This window comes from Stigmatopora argus, chromosome 4 (genome assembly GCF_051989625.1).
Source record: "Stigmatopora argus isolate UIUO_Sarg chromosome 4, RoL_Sarg_1.0, whole genome shotgun sequence".
NCBI classification, from domain to species: Eukaryota; Metazoa; Chordata; class Actinopteri; order Syngnathiformes; family Syngnathidae; genus Stigmatopora; species Stigmatopora argus.
In genome coordinates, this window is record NC_135390.1 from 6,594,801 (window position 1) to 6,615,948 (window position 21,148).

A 21,148-nucleotide genomic window follows, 5' to 3' on the forward strand; every position below is an offset into this window, starting at 1 on the left:
ACCATGTCGTTTTTTTAAAGGAAAAAAGCCATACTATACTATGTCGTTTTTTAGGGGGAAAAGCCATACTATACTATGTCGTTTTTTTAGGAAAAAAAGCCTTACTATACTATGTCGTTTTTTAAGAAAAAAAGCCTTACTATACATGGTCTTTTTTAAACAAAAAAGCCTTACTATACATGGTCATTTTTTAAGAAAAAAGCCTTACTATACATGGTCTTTTTTGTAAATAAAAAGCCTTACTATACTATGTCGTTTTTAAAGACAAAAAAGCCTTACTATACTGTGTCGTTTTTAAAGAAAATAAGCCTTACTATACTATGTCGTCTTTAAAGAAAAAAGCCTATACTATGTTGTTTTTTAAGAAAAAAGCCTTACAATACTATGTCATTTTTTAAGAAAAAAAGCCTTACTATACTATGTCGTCTTTTAAGAAATACGCTTTACTGTACATGGTCGTTTTGTTTTAAATAAAAAAGCCTTACTACACAGGGTCATTTTTTAATAAAAACCCTTAATATACATGGTCATTTTTAAAGAAAAAAGCCTGACTATATATACATAGTATTTATTTTTTAAACAAATAAAAGCTTTACTTTACATAGACCACTTTTTTTTAAAGAAAAAGCCTTACGATGTCCAGCCATTCAAGTCATTTTGCATGCCAGCTTTACGTTTGTACCAAATCTCGGGGTATTCTTTGCTCAGTTATGAAGCACGTCTAATAAGATGAATAAATATTTGACATTATCGTCGACAAGGAAAAAGAGTGTCGCCAAACTTTCGTCAAAACATATACTATTGGGCAAGATCACAGGAAGGAAATATTAGATGACATTATATAATAGTTATATTCATGGAGGGCGCGGCGGCCGCACAGTTTTGGGGATGAGGGTTCAATCCTAGGTCAGTCCTCACTGTGTAGAGTTTGCACGTTCTCCCAGGGCTTGCGAGGTTTTCCCGGGTTGTCTGTCTTCTTGTGCCCTGCGATCGGCTGTCCACTGATTCAAGGTGTTCCCCGCCTGGTGCCCGTAGTTGACTGGGATAAGCTGCAGTGCCCCATGCAACTCTTGTGAGGATAAGCGGATCCAAAAATGAATGAATGAATATTCATGGAGATGTGCACAGAAGTAATAATCGTGTATAATACCCTTGAGCTCCTTCTGTATGCTCAGCATTTGTCAACATGCTTTTCACTGTCCAAATCCATAAAAACCAAAGAGCAAATACGTGATGTCTTGTTTTTTGTTATTTATGTAATGGTGCTCGTTAGATCCTAAGTATCTGCTTTGAAAGAAAACCAAAGTTGTGTCATAACCAGATTTATGAGCTGACTGTCGGTAACTTACTTTATATTTGCATTACCAGATGAGGAAAAGAATGAGCGATAAGTAGGAATATATTTGATTACAGTATAACAAATTGCAGAGCTGTGACTAATATTAAAACCACACTAACATATCTCCATCTGTTTCTTCTTCAGATCTCTTCAACACTTTCAACCCAGCTCTTACTGGATGAGCCAGCTTACGCTTTGCAAACTCACACTCGTTCTCGTGGAACAATTCCAATCCATCCAAATGGAAAGCAAGATTCCAAACTAAACTGAACTCCAACATGGTACTGTGTGGTGTTTTTGTTATTGGAAACATCTGTGAGGACTCATCAAACATTAGATATGAGTGATTGGGCTCTTTTCTGGAGTTATTTGGGAATCAAAGAATCAACAACGATTTTGTAAAACGGGGAAGAGTTTGTGAATTCACAGCTAACATGGTTCACGAGTATGTGATCTGGGAGTCAGTAGTGGAACTTTCTCACAAGTGTGGAGAGACAAATGCAAGCATGTATGTATTTATGGTTTAAATTGCAGGGTTCATCGCTTTTTCCCTAAGTATTTGTCTTGGGTGTTTGGCTGGTCACTGGCCTGGCCAGCGAAGAGAGTTTGTCCGGACCAAGAAGCTGTCTTTGAAAGGAGATCAGAGAACCTGCTGACCTAATTACCAAGATGTTTATCTCCAGACATCTGGGTTGCATGCGTTCTGCTGAGAGCTAACGTGGAGGTACGAGATGTCATTGGGTCAGGACGAATCAAATCACAAAAAAAAAATCAGCGGTGATATACAATGTTATCCTTGCAAATTCTAAGTTCTATCGTTAAATTTGTTTGGTTGTGTAAGAACTTAACAAGCTCTCACACTAACTCCATAAATCATCTTTGCTTTAACCTCCCCAAAAGATTTTATAGATGAATGGACAATGATGGACATGATCCCACAAACACACGCCAGTTATAAATACCAGGGGTGGTGCCAGGGATTTAGGGCTGAAAATACCTGAAAATAGCTCCTCCCTCCAATACCGCTGTATTTTTAGGGCCTCTGTTAGTCATAAGCCCTTTTCTGTTACTTAAGGCAATATCCCAAATGCCAGTGTCAAAATAGTTTTATTTCAGCAAAGGGAATCACTTTGGGTTTATTTGGTATGCGGCAAAGAGATGACTGGACCAAACTCTTCTGCAGCATCTTCATCTGACTGCAAAATCTTAGTTTCTGCACACAACAGCCCGTCACCTCTTTCTTCAAAAAATATTTGACATTGTAAACCTTGGTTTACTTAATGAAGCCGCCTTGTAAATTCATTCCTTTTTAGTATCAATCGGTATATCAATTACAGAGCATTGTCAAACATTTAGAGTTGCGGGTTTTGGTGTGATTTTAGATTTTTTTTTTCAACGCTTGTAGCAATCACAACAAAAATATGTACAAATGTAGATAATTAAGCAGCCCAGCGGATGAGTGGTTAGTGCGTCGGCCTCACAGTTCTGGGGTCATGGGTTCAAATCCAGGTCGGTCCTCTTGTGTAGAGTTTGCATGTTCTCCCTGAGCGTGTGTGGGTTTTCTCAGTATACTCTGGTTTCCTTCCACATTCCAAAAATGTAGGCAGATTAGACACTAAATTGCCCCTAGGTATGTGGGTGAGTATGGGTGCGATCAGCTGGCCACCCATTCCGGCCCCAAGTCAGCTGGGATAGCTTCCAGCAACCCTTGTGAGGATTAAGCCGATCAGAAAATGAATGAATGAATGAATGTAAACAATTGTAAGATCTTTACACTTTACCACCTCTCACTTATTGTGAATTCACATAGCTGGGATGTCCAGAGTTAACTGTTTCAGCGACTAAATTTCATGGCATTTTTTTTGCCCGTGTGACTGATCCATTAAAATCAGGATTAATACCAATGATAATTATGACCAATTGGAGCTTCTTGCCTTCATTTGGACTGAGCAAACAAGTGTCAGAGTTTGGTCAAGTTAAACATTTGAAGGCGTTTTAGTGGAAAGTGTTGAGAAATGTCTGTCTGGCTTCCTGTTGGCTTCCACTGTCAACTGTCTCAACTACTATAAACCAAATAGTACTTAATAGTACTAGCAAATTGTGAATCAAAATGTTTTCTCTCACATGGTCCATTATTTGGTCTTGTCATCTGCGTCAACCTTATTTAAGCAGGCACTAAGAGCTGTTCTAATTAATTGCAAAAAAATAGGATTGTAAATGGCTCGGTTTGTGCAACATTGAAAATCAGTGATGTGAGGACTAGCTATTGTGTCCTTCATTATTGTCCCTGGTGACTTAAATATAGCAGGTCTCGAAAGCCACACGACTTTAAATATGTATTTCTGCAGCACTAATTAGAGACTGCATGTTAAGCGGGCACTGAGCCCAGGACAAGGTTTGGCTAAATATAAGAAAACAAAAACAAAGCTTCCACACTGAAAACAGTTTGACAATATGTCAGAGTCATGCAGTAATCAAACTTTCTTGGAAAGGTGAGTTTTTGTATGAGTTACTTCTATTGAACTAGTAGCACTGCACCGGCATGAGGCGCTATTTGGTCACGTACCGTACTTTAAAAATGTGAAGGAGGAGCTGATGGGAATTTATAGAACAGATGCAATAAATTTGTGACAATTACCTTATTTTCCCGCATATAAGCCGTATTTGTAACAAAAAAAATGATGACTGAATCAAGGGTATGGCTTATATGCGCAAAAGACTTGCAAAAGATGCCGGCAAAGTAACATTTACTATTCGTTGGTTATTTTCTGTTTTGCAGTAAGAAAACAACCATTACTGGATGAATTGATTCCTTATGACATTCACCCTAATAATATGCTTTTGATTCAGACAATATCTCTGACGTGACCGGACGTTTGGTCGACGGACGTTTGGTCGACGGACGTTTGGTCGACGGACGTTTGGTCGACGGACGTTTGGTCGACGGACGTTTGGTCGACGGACGTTTGGTCGACGGACAGTTCGTCGAACGGACGTTTCGTCGAACGGAAGTTTGGTTGACGGATTCGCTGCCGGACATTCCGTCGAACGGACGTTTCGTCGTCGCCAGGTTCGCTCGCTCTCAAAATTATAATCATGAGAGAGACAGAAAGTTTACTGTTGAAAGCGATCAACCAGGTAATCTCTCGCTTTCAAAATTATAATCATGAGAGAAAGAGTGAGTTTGTAATTGCATTGACAATGTAAGAGCATTACTATCTAAATATCTAATATCAAAATTATCAATAAGTTGCGTATTATTGGCGTGTGTGTACATGTTATTCGTCGCCGACGAAACATCCGTTCGACGAAATGTCCGGGGGCGAGTCTGTCGACCAAACGTCTTTCGACCAAACGTTCGGGTACCCTCTGACGTGATTTTCCCTTCAAATTGTAAAATTCAACGATTTTAAGGCAATTCTAAGGATTTGGCATATACGCAGGGGCAGCTTATTTACGACTAAATACTGTATGTACGCTGCTTTACAGTGGTTAAACCTAGGGGAGAATGGCTGGTTCCTCATCATAATAACCACATTAGGTCCTTGTTTAGGTTTAAGTGCCAAGCTCTCACGACATGCTAAGAATTTTTAACATAACATGTATTTCTGTTTGTACTTCAACCTGTGACGACACTTCTAATTAAACTTGGCCACCTGTGGCAAAAGTTGGTGAGTGTGGACACTAAAGTTATTTTTGTACTTCCATTTTTAATACTCCTTAATATCCCATCCTATTTTAGACGGAAATTGCCAAGCAACATTTATTTCCAGACATCTGGTAATTCTGACTTGCTTTTTGTTGCATCAGTAAAAACAGTGCTGCTTTTTAGTGGGTACTCTTCTTAACCTCTACAGGACAGCCTTTCAATGTTTGCTTTTTTTCTAAGCTACTTTCAAGTAAAAAAAACAGAGTATGGATCAGATATAGGCTACACAAGCTGGCTACCCTAAGCTGCTTCCACAATTGCAAATCCTTTAAATGGTGCTCCATTTGTTTTCCACTCTCAGAGCTCCACTTCCGCAAGTAAAAGCCACTTTTAAAAGCCGCTCATAAAACACCACTCTCGCTTGTCTCTTTTCCTCATATTGTGGTCATGTAAATGATTAAGCATATGGTGGCAAAGAAGACTATTTATGTTATGAAAGAGTGATACAAAAATGAAGAGAATGTGATTGTGCTCAATCAAACAAGTGTCTCAAAGAAAAAAAATGTGGTTGCAAAATGAAACATTACACACAAAGTAATAATATAAATTAAATATGAATTTGTTGGGCATTTTTCTCCAGTTCAATGTGTGTTCCTTGAAAAGTGTGATCTAGGGAGTGTTAGGGGTCTGCTGATACCCTCCTTCCTGTCTCCCTTCCAGCAGATATAAGCGTCTTTAGTCAGCCTGGAAGGTTTTACTGTTCACACGTTTCTGTCTTGCTAACCTCAAAAGAGTTTTCTCTTCCCTCCCTGCAAAACAGCGCTCCTTGTGATCCTTCCGCACCGCCACTCAGCAGCACATCTGACACATCTGGGAACCCAGAGGATTAAGTGCTCTGTGTTTAAATGTGTTTTTGAAAAACGAGAAGGCGTCAAAGGGTTGCAGGATGGAAGCCATGACGCAAGCATTGAGCAGATTGGTCAAACTTTGGAAAAATGCGAACAGCAAAAAATACTGGGGCATCAAAATGTGTTTATGAGCAATGTTCCCTCTAAGCTGCGCGCGTGCGCAATTGCGCACTACTCTCGTCTTCTCTGCGCAGCAGCAATCATATGGCGCGCAGTATTTTTTTTTTACCCCTTTCCCCATGATGGCGCCGTTTAAGCGGCAGCCAGTGGCAGTAGCTCTGTCCACTCTTATGTTTTTCGTATTTTACAGCATGTTTTACATGAAAAATTAGAGGGAACATTGACATGCACCTGCTTGTGGCAGGTGTGATACTGGTGTGCCCATAGCGAGCAATGAAGATGTTGTGACCGGATGATTCGCCTAAAGACGTTTTGCCGACGGACGTCTGACAGACGGACAGGTCGCCGAATGAACGTTCGTTCAAACAGCGTTTAATGATTAAATACAAATACTAGTATTTGTTAGTTTAATGATTAAATACAAATACTAGTATTCAGCTGGATTTGACCGAATTTGAGAGCATTTTGAGCCGTTTGGCGAATGGACGTATATGGACGTTTTTTTGCCTCCATCGCGACATCATCGCGACATTTTACCGAGGAATTCACTTCCCTGGGCTCGGTTCTAATGTCCAAAGAGCTCCAGTATTTGTATTTAATCAGTAAACGCTGTTTTAGGATGGATTTGACCCGATTGCTGTCATTTTACGGCTCGGTTCTGCTACATCTGCCCGCCCAAGAGTGCTTATTCCCGGGCTGCCATGCCCGCCCAAGAGTGCTTATTCCCGGGCTGCCATGCCCGCCCAAGAGAGCTTATTCCCGGGCTGCCATTGATGGTAGACTAACATTGATTTTTACTATAATTTGGACAACGGCGGTGGCGGGCCGGATTAAAAATCCTAACGGGCCGTATATGGCCCGCGGGCCGAGGTTGAAAAACTTGTACACACACGATCCGGGGGCGGGGCGAGCGCGCAAATTCCGTTTTCGACAAAACCTCCGTTCGGCGGAACGTCCATTCGACGACCTGCCCGTCTGTCAAATGTCCGTCGGCGAAACGTCTTTAGGCGAATCATCCGAGTACCGACGATGTCGCTCACACTGGTACTCAGTGCGCTCAGGGAGGCTGTCTTTCTGCCCAGACCAACGAAAAATTAGAGGGAACATTGTTCATGAGCAATATTCAAAGGTAACCCAGCACCATGTAGAAATATCAAGAGTTCCAAAAACGGCAAAAGAACTGAAATAATCATATAACTTTGTATATTAAGGATTGTCAAGCTGTTGAAACTTAATGATGTGTATGTGTGTATACACATATACATAGGTGGCTACTTATTTATTTACAAATTATTTATCTGTTCATTTGTTATTGTGCACTTTGTGGTGAGGCTCTAAATCTCATTATACTTGTATAATGACAATAAAAGCATTCAATTCAATTAATTATTTTATGGCTATAAAATTTACTACAGCTAAAGCTGCGACACAAAAAAAGCATCAATAATAACCAGGGTGGCCCTGCGGATGAGTGGTTAGTGGCCTCACAGTGGGGGACTTGGGTTCAAATCCAGCTCGGTTCAAATGTGTGGAGTTTGCATGTTCTTCCGAGACCTGCGTGTGTTTTCTCCGGGTGCTCCGGTTTTCTCCCACCTTCCAAGGACATGCATTGTAGACTGATTTGACACTCTAAATTGCCACTAGGTATGAGTGTGAGCGTGCATGGTTGTTTGTCTCCTTGTGCCATGCGATCGGCTGGCCATCATTTCAGGGGGTCCCCCGCCTCTGGCCCGAAGTCAGCTGGGATAGGCTCTAGCACCCCCCGTGACCCTAATGAGGATAAAGCGGTTAAGAAAAAGGGATGAGAGATGCATGTTTTTGGAATGCGGGAGGAAACCCATGCAGGCAACCATGCAACCAGTACTTACGAAATTATTTGGTTCCAGAACTTTCATAACTTTGATTTTTTGTTAAAAGAGCAGCATTTTATATACTAGTTCGTTCCATGGTCCTGAAAAAAAAGTATCAAATAAACCTCTCTCAATTTTGCACAAAAGATGTAAGAAACACACAAATATGAGATGAAATGATAAGATTATTTTTAAATAATGTATGGTTTGTCCAACTCTTCAAGAAGGATCCTGAGTTCCAGGCGAGGCAGGGGACATCGTCAGCCACGCATGTCGTGGGTTGACCCTGGTGACTCCATACCATGGGACACACTTATCAAGGTGGTGTCATGGAGGCATCCTATTTCGATGCCATCCTGCTCCTCTCCACTCCACTCTCGAAAGGCCAATTTTCTCCCCTTATGGAGGGCCTGGACACCTTACTGGACAACTCATTTTGGGTGATTTCATCCTGGATATTGTTTATTTGTTGATGGAAATAGTAAAGTAGTAAATGTATTTCGTGAACATGGTGCTTAGTAGAAGGACCACTGATGTTGAGCTATTGAATATTAGGAAGTGTGAGAGGAGATATTAATTCAAGTCTTTTAAGCTGAGGGTAAAGGGAAGTGTGGTTTTGAGCAAATGTCGAGCTGGGTGTCATCTGCATAGCAGTGAAAGTGGATTTTATATTTACTGCCTCACAGTTCTGGAGTCCTAGGTTTGAACCCAATTTGGTCCTCCTGTGTGGAGTTTGCATGTTGTCCCCAGTGTTGTATGGGTTTTCTCAGGGTACTCCAGTTTCCTCCCACATTCAAAAAACATGTAGGCTTGTCTGGTTGGACACAAGCAGTGGAGTGTTAAGGAAAAAGTAAAGAAGTGAACTTTTAAACTCAACTGTTTTCCATTCATTTTTGAATACCAATAAAAGGTATGGTATGTTTGGGCTAAAATATTTTGCAACATATTTTTTTTTATTTTTTTTTTACCCCTACACCATCTGTATTCTTTTACATGAATACAACTTCTCCAAGATGTTTGATTTCTCCTGTTGCTTCCAAACAGAAAGCCTTATACAGACTTAATTGGACCATCCTTTGAATATACATATCTTGGAAACACATTCAATAATTAAAACCCTTTGTGGTAAGAGTTTACATGCCATGAATCAATTTGCTTTCAGGTTTTTGCATGTGAACAATACCACATGGACAGTCAAACTTTGGATTAAGATCAATCGAGTTGAACGGCGGTCTACTTGAACTTTCCTTCAGACATCTGGTTATAATCAGCTAGCAAAACATGCCACAGTACATTTAAAACTGTAAAGACAAATAAAGACAACAGTTCTCAAGCAGGAAGATTCAATCAAATTTAAAGTATTATCAGCCTTTACGGAGTTGATCATTTAAACAATCAGTCTTGCTGGAGCACTGACATTTGCTCAGGTCCATAATTTCTGTATACAGTAATACCTTGACATACGAGTGTCCCAACATATGAAAAATTTATAATGGGAGGAAAATTTTGAGCAAATTACCTGCATGTGCTGTCCGTGTGATTATAGTATGCATTTTGCCTATTGTGTCCCTCATGATTTCCCTTCCCTCGCGTGATCAGGACTGTGTATTTTGCAATCAACCCCTGTCTATCTATTTAAACCCTGTGTGTTTGTGAGTTCTTGTCCGATCGTCTGCTTTGTTCGCGTCATGCTAAGTTGCCATGTCATGTTTCAAGTTACTCTTTTCCCCATGTCTTCCACGTCAGGTTTGGTTTTGTTATTTATTTCCAAGTCCTTTTTATTTTCTTGAATCCCCTCCTGCCCCAGTCATTAATGTTTTCGTTAGAGCACTGCACGCACTCGTCCTTGCATTTGGGTCCTACTCTACGTACCATGCCGCACAAGACGTAACAGTAATATCCTGCTTCTGGTGTTTTTTCAGAGGGTGGCAATGGATTAATTTTATTGAGTTATTTTACATATCATCGTCTTTCACAGTCAATCAGAAGTTTCTCCCAAGGAGTTGCAATTTCTTTGTCAAGGTAGTCATCACGACTAAAAGACCCCCTGCAAATCTGAAGGCCGTACACATGTGAGTGTCACGTGTGGTGATCCTTCATTAGTGTCGGGGATTAATTCTTTTTATACACAAATTAGTGCTGTACGCATCAGATGGGATGAAATTACACTCTGCGCCTAATAGTGTGTCAGTGATGCGCAAACGTAAAGAAAAGCAAAAATACATCAATTCACCCACCAATCCAATCAACCTCATAGCAGCATTTGCAGAATTGCTTTTTTTACATTTACATTTTTGTAACTTGGTGAAATGATGGTTTGTGTATGAACACACCATTTACTGAAAGAATAAAAAGTGTACGGATAAGGAATTTTGCTCACTGTTTCAATTTGAATATGAGACAGCTCTTGAGGTTTGGAAAAGTTTGTTTTCTGTCACTGAGGTAAGATTTCTATGAGTAACACTTCATTAATTTTGCTACTAAAAGAAGCATTATCTGCCACAGCTTTAAAGAAGGACACTAAAATGCCTTTTATACATGTCCCAATAAGGTATTGTGTTTCAAAATTAAATAGGAACCTGGTCAGTATGAATCATTTCTCATCAGCAATCCAATCCAACACATCCATTTGAGGACAAATTTCCTAACATGTAGACCAGGGGTGTCCAAACTATTCCACAAAGGGCCGCAGTGGGTGCGGGTTTTCATTCCAACCCATCAAGATGACACCTTTTCACCAATCGGGTGTCGTACAAGTGCAATCAGTGGATTGCAGTCAGGTGCTTCTTGTTTTCTTCAGAAATCTCATTGGTCAAAATGTCTGTGCTGGATCGGTTGGAACAAAAACCAGCACCCACAGCGGCCCTCGAGGACCGGTTTGGCCATCCCTGATGTAGACAGTTTCTGCTAACTTTGAATAAATCCTCAATTCACAGAATCAGCTATTTTGATGAACTTGCTACTCAATAAATTAGATGCAGATTGATCCGAGTCAAAATTCAATATGCATTTAATAAGCCTCTGCAAGCTGTGTGCCACATGACAACTATGCATGCTAACGTAGCGTATGTATGTATAAAAAAAATGTAACAAATAAAAAATGTTAAGGTTTACCCCAAACCTCGTTCAAAACAATTTGAGAACTGCAAGTGGTTTTGACCAAAGCTTGTCCTCTCTGAAACCCAAAATACAGCAAAAAACTTTTGTTTGAAGATAAAACTTAATAAAAAAAGGTGTGATAAATCATACAGATGGAACGAACTGCATGTCAAAGACATTCAGAAACATAAAAGAATTTGTGCTGTTGACCACAGTCTTAAAATCCATACAAACATATCCATGCGGGATGCCACACATGTATTCAGATGGCTCCAAAGCACAGAGGTTTTGGTCTAAAACACAAAGTCAGACATTTATTATTTTTTCAAAAACATGTTAAGTGTTGCCTTTAGATGTTTATGAGGAATCGCTGTTCAAGAAGGCATTTTATTTCTCACTGTTTCATTTAGAAGACTTAATTGGTAGTGTTAAAATGGGAGTTTTTCCTCTGTGTGTTATGACAATTAACAACAATAAAGCCGATATAATATGGAAAAAATATTCCAATTTATTGTCCCATGGTACCGATTTGGTTGATCGTATGCGTCAGTTCTTCGAGAAAATCTGCGGCTATGGTGATTTTGACACATTTTGCATGTGTTGTAGCTGATCTTGCACTATTATTGTACTTTCCATAGTTTGCGAGGTGTCTGGTCTGACTTGGTGAAAAACATTCCATAGAGATTAGATTAAAAAAAAACATTTGGAGAAAAAGTAAGCAAGGATTACTACAAATTGAGGAGATCATCCGGATCTTCTTAAATCGCTTTTTATGACAGTTCAACAAAGACATTAAAAACTGTGTTTTTTGTTTTAAATTATAGTTTAAAGAAGTGGAAATTGATGTAGCAAGTTCTTGAGCTTTCTGCCAAGCTAAACGTATTTCTCTTGGGTGTCATGATTATGAACGTATTAATGGTTGTTACGGGCCAATAGGTAAGTTTTATAGAGGCCCTGGCTACTAAATCAATTTTTTCAGATTTAATTGTGAAAAAATTGATTTAAGAGGAATTCATGTGCATGGTAATATCAAATTGTCGACAGTTAAAGCACCGGCAATAATTAATCCATCAAGTGGATCAAACGCTGAAATGAATGATTTACTGCTCTTTTCATTTGAACTGTTTTGCTCATCAAGACAACTAAGTGGCTACATAGAACAAAAGCCTAATTTCATTACCTGATAAATAAACAGGCGGCCCGACGGATGAGTGGTTATCGTGTCTGCCTCAAATATCTGGGGTCCTGGGTTCAAATCCAGATTTATTTCCCGTGTGGAGTTTGCATGTTCTTCTGGGCCTGCGTGGGTTTCCTCTGGGTACTCTGGTTTCCTCCCACATTCCAAAAACATGCATGGAAGGCTGATTGGACACTCTAAAAAACAACAACATTCAGTTCATTATCATATTCAACTTGAAGCACAGGACAGACCATTCCAGGTAGGAGCTTTTGTAATGAAATATTAATACTACATACAGTGGATGTTGAAAAACATGATCCTAGCCATGCCATGATTTTGTACTGATGCTGTAAAACATGACCTAGTCAATCATTAAAATTCACAAGAGGCCACACCACAGGATAAGCGGTTCCCCCATTTCAGTAATCTCTGGTTGTGCAGTGTATACAGCTTCATCTTTACCTCCAGGAGCTTCATGGTTAGACCTACCCCCTCCAGTTTGTGTGTTTTATATAAATATAGTATGTAATGATACACTTCAAGAGCACAGATGGTAATATGGACTTAATTTCAAGCTTAGGTCATCGTTGCCACCCAGCCCAAAAAGGTCCATTACAGTTTTGTGCAAAGGACCCACTTTCACTTTTTAAATGAATGAATGAAATGAATAAAGCAGCCCAGTGGAGCTCGTCAGCCTCACAGCTCTGGGGTCCTGGGTTCAAATGCAGGTCACGTCCACCTGTGTGGAGTTTGCATGTTCTCCTGCGTGGGTTTCTCTGGTTTCCTCCCACATTACAAAGACAGGCATGTTAGGCTGATTGGACAATCTATATTGCCCCTAGGTATGAGTGTGAGCGTGAATGGTTGTTTGTCTCTTTGTGCTCTACAATCGGCTGGCCACCGATTCAGGGTGTCCCACGCATCTGGCCTGTAGACAGCTGTGATTGGCTCCAGCACCCCCCGCGATCCTGAGGATAAAATGGTTCAGAAAGAGATGAGATGATAATGTCACTAGTTAAATTAAATTAAAGCAGTTAAATTGACAGTTAAAGTGTAAAATATTCAATCCCCCACCGATATTTTATGATTTACACTTAATCAAAATTGGAATTAAAAATAAGTTTTTTTTACTCAATAAGATAAATTACTAGTCTGGGGGATAGTCCCTTACCTTAGTAGCTCAAAATAGAGCTGATGTCTACTGATCAGTGGTCAAACAGTATCACTTTTAAGTTTTCCAGCAAAGGTAGCAAATGTCTACACACACTCAATGAATAGGTTTTCACACGGAAAACAGTATGCTCCGACCATTAGTGTGAAAAATCCCAGAACTGTGAGGCAATGCTCGAGCCAGTTCACTAACCAGTTAAGATTTTAATGCTCACTTTTAAATTTATGTTTTGAGTAACTGACACAAAATTCCAGATAGTAATCAAATTGTTTTGTCCGCCTTTGCCCCTTATAAAGATGACGCTGAAAATAAAGTTGCGTTTTGGCTATTTTTGATCATTTGTCATTCTACCCATTTTACACAAATTAGAAAAAAACACGCTTTCACTCTGCAATTCATAATATTTTGTGTGGCGTACTGATGAATAAAACACTTTTTCCAAAATAGTCTGTGAATTAAATAAAAAAACAAAAAAACAAAAGTGAAGCACTATGATTACTTTTTGGATGCACTGTACCAGATGGAAGCACACATGCTGCAATGTCTTCTGTTGTGGTCTCTACATAAGATATGCAGTAAAGGCGTGAAAGTTCATGCCCGATGAATGATAATAAACAGTCATTTATTACTTCTGTGTGTAAAGCTAAACCATAAAAAACGAAAACCTATCCAACAAATGACAAAGAAGCACAGACTTCACTCACCCCAGCCACTTCATCCAGCTCTTTTAGGAGGATCCCAAGGCTTTCCCAGACCAGCCAAGAGACAGTCTCCTCAGCGTCTACAGTGTTTGCCACATGATTTCCTCCCAGTGGAACGGGCCTGGGACACCTCACCAGGGAGGCATCCTAATCAGATGCCTGAGCCACCTCACCTGTCTTCTCGCAGATGAGTGAGCTTCTCGCCCTATAAATAAATGTCTACTTCAAGAACATTGCTTATGGACTTGAGTCTAAGCTATTTTGATTCTGTTTAGTTTTTAAATGAAACCTACGCATTGAACAGTATCATACTAACTTCAAACTTGACTAGATTGTGTTCTGTCTGGAGAGTGACGTCGGTATATCAATATACTACATCTCATCTCATTTTCCGAACCGCTATTAGCCTCCTGTTGGCCAATCCCAGCTGTCTCTGGGGCCAGAGGCAGGGACACCCTGAATTGGTGGCCAGCCAATCGCAGGGCACGAGAACGGGAGACTGACAATGGATGTGTACTGGCTTCAGCAGGGGGACACGTCTGGCAGTGCAGGATTTGTCCCTGGTGGCGCATTGTGTTACTGATAGTAGCCTGTGTAACTGTGGTCCCAGCTCTCTGTAAGTCATTCACTAGGTCCCCGTGTGGTTCTGGGATTTTCGCTCACCGTTCTTGTTATCATTTTGACGTCACAGGGTGAGATCTTACATGGAGCCCCAGATCAAGGGAGATTACCAGTGGTCTTGTATGTCTTCCATTTTCTAATAATTGCTCCCACAGTTGATTTCTTTACACCAACCGTTTTACTTATTGCAGGTTCACTCTTCCCAGCCTGGTGCAGGTCTACAATGTTGTCTCTGGTGTCCTTCTACAGCTCTTTGGTCTTGGAAATAGTAGTGGTGTTTGGAGTGTGAGAGACTGAGGTTGTGGACAGGTGTCTTTTATACCGATAATGAGTTAAAACAGATTCTATTAATACAGGCAACGAGTGGAGACCTCTTTAGAAGAAGTTAGACCTCTTTGACAGCCAGAAATCTTGTTTGTTTGTAAGTGACCAAATACTTTGACTCTAATTTGGATATACAGTCTTTAAAAATCAAACAGTGATTTTTTTCCACATTCTGCCTCTCATGATTGAGGTTTACCCATGTTGACAATTCCAGACCGGTCTAATCTTTTCAAGTAGGAGAACTTGCAAAATTGGTGATTGACTAAATACTTAATTGCCCCACTGTACCTATTGCTGCTTTAGGTTATTGTCAATGGCCAATATATATAGTGAATATAAAAAAAACCCAAATAAAAGTGAATGCTGTTTATGCATCTATCAAATTTAAACACATCTTTTCCAAAAATAGTTTATTTTTGGAAAATTCTATATGTACTTAATACTGGAAACACAATCCAAGGCAATAAAAAGGTTTGTTATTTTTAAACACATTACTGCTATTTTTGAGATTTTCCTGACACTGTGGTCACGTTTAAGTCCTCCAGCACAAAAAGTGAATAAAAAGGTGATTATATAAAACTAACATTTTCACGGTTTAACATTTGTTGTTTTTTCCTTGAAAATAAAATTGTAATGTGTGTGTGTGTGTGTGCGCGCGTGCGCTCATGTGTATGCGTGTATGCGTGTGTGTGTGTGTGTGTGTGTTTGTGTGCGCAGGAACAGCCGCTGGGAGCAGTAACAAGAATGAGGTAATTAAATGACAAAACGGGATTTTATTGCTGAAGCCAAAGGCAAAAGAAACTAAATATAACAATAGACTATCGATCACATCACAAACACTGTTGCCATCAGAGAATAAGGCTCCATAATTCTGCGGTACGTAATGTAAAAGTATTAGTATTAGTTGTGAGGGGATACGGGGACGAGGAGTCATCTGGACATGGGCTTCCCTTCTGAATAGCCAACAAAGTGTCTTTTTCTGGCTGCTCTCCATTGACTGGATACACGAGTAGGAAAATAGGGAGCACATTGTTGGGGCTATCAGGAGCAGGCTCTGGAACAAGAGAGGTTGAGAAAGTTAAAGTGAATCACGTGGTGATGATGGCAGATGAGGTGGAAAAGTCATGCTGGAAGGAGATGGTGAACAGCAAAGATGAACACTGACGTCTGTTGGATTTGATTGAGAGAATTATTAATGGCTTTGTGGCCATCGGCCCAGCGCCTGAGTAACTAAAAATCAAAATGGCAATGAAAAAGGGATAATTAAAGTGTGGTTGATTCAAATCATCCCAGTTCACAGGATTATTGAGCCATCCAGGAAAATAATTGTTTTGTTAATCAATCATTAGCAGTGAACTTAAATAGTGATGAATTGGGGACAAAACCTACATGGCATAAATAATCCAGTTCAGTAATCTTGCCAGTGGTCCGCTAAAGTCTAGCCTTATGTTAAAAATGCTTTATTGCACATGACAAATATACATGTTAAAATCTCATGTATATGCACTGTGAGAGATGTCCATGTTTTGAACCTGTGCACACATTTGTGACTGAACGAGCAGTCTGCAATCTGCTATTAGGAAAATTTGTTAAACACAAGGAAAACCTCATGCCTCACAGTCAAGTTCAGCCAACAAACATAACAGTGCTCTATAAACACTTATGTGAAGCTAAAAGGTGCAAATGTGAATGCAAGCCCAGTAAGGGTCAAGTTCAGTCTCACCTTAAGGCTCAAATTCACTTTATTTGGGAATAAATGACATATTGAATGCCTCTCTCAGCAACAAAAATGCAGTTGAAGAAATAAATGGATTTTGAGGTTTTGTTTCAAATTGAGCTCCAGGCAGGAGAGTGAACATTTGTAGCGGGCGCTCAGTAGCGAGGAGGAGGTGGAAGAGGGGCACCGCATGGCTAATAAGGATATCAAAGACATGCTAGCGAAGTGGCAAGAGTTTTCGGATTTTGTAGAAAAGACGCACCCTGACAAGCTGGCAAGTGGTCGCGCGTTATCGTATTGTGAGTACATTTGTGCACGTCATTTTCGAAATATTTTGAAGGGAAGGCAAATACAGTGGTACCTCGAGATACGAACTTAATCCGTTCCGGAACTGAGCTCGTATGACGAGATTCTCGTAACTCGAGCGGACGTTTTCCATTGAAATGAATGGAAAACAAATTAATTCGTTCCAGCCCTCTGAAAAAACACCAAAAACAGGATATTGGATTGGAAAAAATGTTTTATTTCTTCAAATTCGCCATCTATTAACAAAGTAACACATAACTAGTGGTTTAATAGTAATAAAATGTGTTTAATCTAACTAAAATTGGGCAGATTTCACCGACGGGAGACAGAGACGTTTGGGGGCGTGGGGGGGTGGGGTTTGTTTTTTTTCCACGACAACGCACTCGTAAACGGAACAAACAAATTTAAATTAACTTGGATTAATATATACAGACACACTCAAACATACGTTTAATGTAACTTTACACAAAACTGAATTCTAATTTTGTTGTAATTTTTTTTTTACCTTCGTTCTCTTCGGGTTAGTTGTTTGCCATGCCTCCACCCTCACGTTCGCTACCGATGGACTGTTTGCTGTTGTATTGCCTTCAAAATATTCCCAAAATGATGCACACAAATGTCCTCACAATAGGATAACGCACGACCACTTGCCAACGAGAAATAGTCTTTAAAGAACGATCGCGGGAGCTTCTTTCCTTAGAAAGAATAACAGGAAATACAATATGAGCTTACCCACGTATTGATTGTGGGTAATGAAGTTTTATTCTGAGAAAGGTTGCCATTGCCTATGGGTGTTGTGTGCACAAGTATACTTCATTACCCAGAAAGCCCTCTTTTTGCCCGCGCGTTGTGCGTTTCCTGGTCGTATGAGAAACTAGTCTGAATTAATCGCTCCGTGCTCGTAGATATTGTTATACACGAAAGATATGCAAAAAAGACCTGGCTTGGTCGCATCACGAAATTTTGATCGCATGACGGGCGAATTATTCGATCGAAATTTCCGCCGTAAGACGAGAATTTTGTATGACGAGCGGTCGTATGACAAGGTACCACTGTACAAACAACCCTTGATGCGTTCCTTTTAAAAACTCCCGCTGAACATCCGGGTGGAGTCCACCCGGAGAACAAAGGTAAAAAACAAATTAAAACAAAATTACAATTCAGTTTTGTGTAAAGTTACATTAAACGTATGTTTGAGTGTGTCTGTATACAGACGCTCCCCTACTTACGAACGAGTTAGGTTCCGAGCGATTGTTCATAAGTTGAATTTGTTTGTAAGTTGATTCAGTGCTATATTTTGTATTATAATTTATGTTTAAGGCCTATATAAGTATATTGAAGGTTTATATAAGTGCATTTGTATGTTTAAGGCTTGTATAAGTAACACGCATTGGTTTGTACTGAAAAAAACATTTAATAAAATGGAGAGAATATGTACAGTACTGTATATATATATATATAGAGAGAGAGATTTATGTATTAGAAACTGGCCGAAAGAAGCGATCTAACGACGATTGCACAGTTTTCTTCTTTTTTTCATCATAAATGATGCGGTAGCACTGTATGGCATCATTCAATTGATTTGCAAACTTTGTGCAACGTTCAATATTTGGGTCCTGCTGCTCGATCTTTCTGTTTATAAATGGTACTGACAAGTTGTATGCCCGTGAAACGCTCACCACTCTCACGAGCATCAAGCTTCGTTATTATTGCCACTCGTTTCAAATGAAATGGCTTGCCTCTTCCTTGCAACTCCCTCAATAGAAGACTTTCGCTTTTTACCAACCATATTTAATAAAGGATGCACGAGATATTTAATGATACAAATGAAAAAGGTTCTTTGCCCACTGGAGATACGTTCACGCACTTCCGCATTGCAACGAAGAAGATAGATGCTGGGTGAGCTGAGCCCTCACAGCGCCAGGCGTATTAGTGGCGGAAAGAAGCACTACTCGGAAAAAAATACAAAATTGGACTTACGAACATTTTTCGACTTAAACGCAATTTGCAGACATGTTCGTATGTACCGTTGTTCGTAAGTTGAATGTTCGTAAGTAGGGGAGCGTCTGTATATTAATCCAAGTTAATTTAAATCTGTTTGTTCTGTTACGAGTGCATTGCCGTGGAGGGATGGAACGGATTAATTTGTTTTTAGTTCATTTCAATGGGAAACCTTCGTTCGAGTTACGAGAATATCGACATACAACCTCAGTCCCGGAACGAATTAAGCTCGTATGTCGAGGTACCACTGTATAACGTGCCCTCTCTTTTTGATTATTTTTCAATTGTACTGTACAGGTGTTACTTCACAAAGTAGTTCCAGAATTCCAAAACTGTTCATCTCATTTTCCATTTAATCAATCATTAAAATGCTCAAATTTGATTTCGACATCTGAATTTTTACTTCTCTTTTTAAACACATCTACAAGTTTTTACCCCTCTATGGGACTTCTCAAATTGATGATTTCTATTAGGGTACTGTAATGGAGATGGTATTTAAGGCTCTGGCACAAAGCTGCATGATTACATTAATATAGATCAAAGGGATAAAAAGTGGATTTTTTTTATTGAGGAGGAATATGAGGTCATCCTTACCGTGTATTCACCTTCAGTAGTTGATCATCTTCTTGATTCCTTCAAAGCACTTCCACTTATCTGGGATGTAGAATGGTTCAAAAATATGTGGAAAGGGGGTGTCATAACCACACACTCTACCAATGGGAGCCTCCAAATTAAGAAAACACTCCTCCTAAAATGTGAACATTAAAAAGATTTGAAACATTATAAAAAAATTGCCAGAATTCGATTTACAATTATGCATGCAAACAAGAAAAAACTGGTATGATAAAATGACGCCTGCTCTTTCAGTGTTTAGACACTTATCCAAATAGTTACTGCTGGGTGATATTCTTGTTATTTTCAACTTGACTCGACGGGATTCATTTGAACATTTTACATTTTATCTCGAGATGTTCACTGTTACCTGTTGTCTGTCGACTTAATGACTCAAATCCCTTTGGGATCAGACAAACATGACATTGGAAAACCATTACCACACAGAACATATTACATAAGAGACAGGAAGTTTAATAGCCGAGACTGTAACCCCAGGCTATCCTGTAAACAAATACAGCACAGCTCAGCCTCTGGCTATAGAGTACTGGATTATACTGAAATAACTATAAAAATATACTGTAATTACTACCCATCCGGAATACTCAGCAGGAATTGAAAAAAAAATCCTATTATCATCACCATTGGCAAGCAGACTATTTTCCGCCTCACAAAAAGAAACTATGTAAATTTACCTCACTTTTTAAAGATGGATGAGCTTATACCATTTTAATCCAAATTAACATGTTTTAGATTTTTGCAATGTTTTTAAACTCCTTGATATTAAGTAAGAAAATAATTACAGGCTGTCCTCAAATAGGAAAGTAGGTTAAAATGGGTTAAGGACATATTCAACACTGTTTGCGCACAGTTATTTAAGAGGCATTTATTAAAAAAAGAAAACAACAGGGATACTTCACTTGGATCTTTTAGTGGGTCGGCTCGGTGTTGTCCTGCATCTCATAACCAACAATCATAACAGGATGCTACAAGAGGATTTTTGAATTTTTCAGATTTTTTTCATAACTTGTAATTTGTTTCGTATCTAAAGACACAATTTTCCTGTCGAGGCCTTCCATATCCTCAAAATTGTATATATGGAAACATCTATGGTTAAAAGTACTGTATAAATATTGAAAAAATCATTCACCTGTACTGTAGAGCTGATTTCTGCAGCAAACCCTCCAGTTATTGGGGCCTCGTGACTAATTAGCAAACGTCCAGTTTTCACCACCGACTGCAAAACACGACATGAAAACGGACTACTAAGATTTTGCACAATGTAGCATTGTTGGGATTGCATTTAAAGCTTTTGCACATTCTTGATCATTTATTTAACTCATTAAAAGCCAAACAAAAAGACTTTACCAAGGACTGTTAACATGGCGGACAATTTTATTTTCATAAAAAGTACTCGAAGGCACCCAACTACATCCTCTATTTTGGTATACGTCTGACAATTCTATTTTTAATAGATAAAAACTGGTATAAAAATATATATGATATGAAATATCATAATAAATTCAAGCACAATAAATTTTAAGCAAAAA

General features: G+C 39.3%; 1 protein-coding gene across 5 annotated transcripts in view; it reads right to left on the bottom strand.

Annotated features, from left to right (window-relative positions):
- Positions 1 to 552: 552 nt before the first annotated feature.
- The window catches only part of bckdhb (branched chain keto acid dehydrogenase E1 subunit beta), a 38,156-nt gene continuing 17,560 nt past the window's right edge, over positions 553 to 21,148 (bottom strand). Inside the window, exons 9-14 of one of the 5 annotated variants that reach the window (XR_013300125.1) lie at positions 20,749 to 20,835; positions 19,581 to 19,734; positions 14,021 to 14,222; positions 12,146 to 13,113; positions 7,885 to 7,967; positions 553 to 7,786 (exon numbers count right to left, since the gene is read on the bottom strand). Coding sequence is in view for 1 of the 5 variants with exons in the window: in XM_077599591.1 (XP_077455717.1) it covers positions 19,594 to 19,734; positions 20,749 to 20,835 (228 nt within the window). In the remaining 4 variants the exon portion in view is untranslated. Of the gene's footprint in view, positions 7,787 to 7,884; positions 11,259 to 12,145; positions 13,114 to 14,020; positions 14,223 to 15,715; positions 16,017 to 19,580; positions 19,735 to 20,748; positions 20,836 to 21,148 lie in introns of those variants that run through there. The other 4 variants (XR_013300124.1, XR_013300126.1, XR_013300127.1 and 1 more) reach the window with 4 other exon arrangements.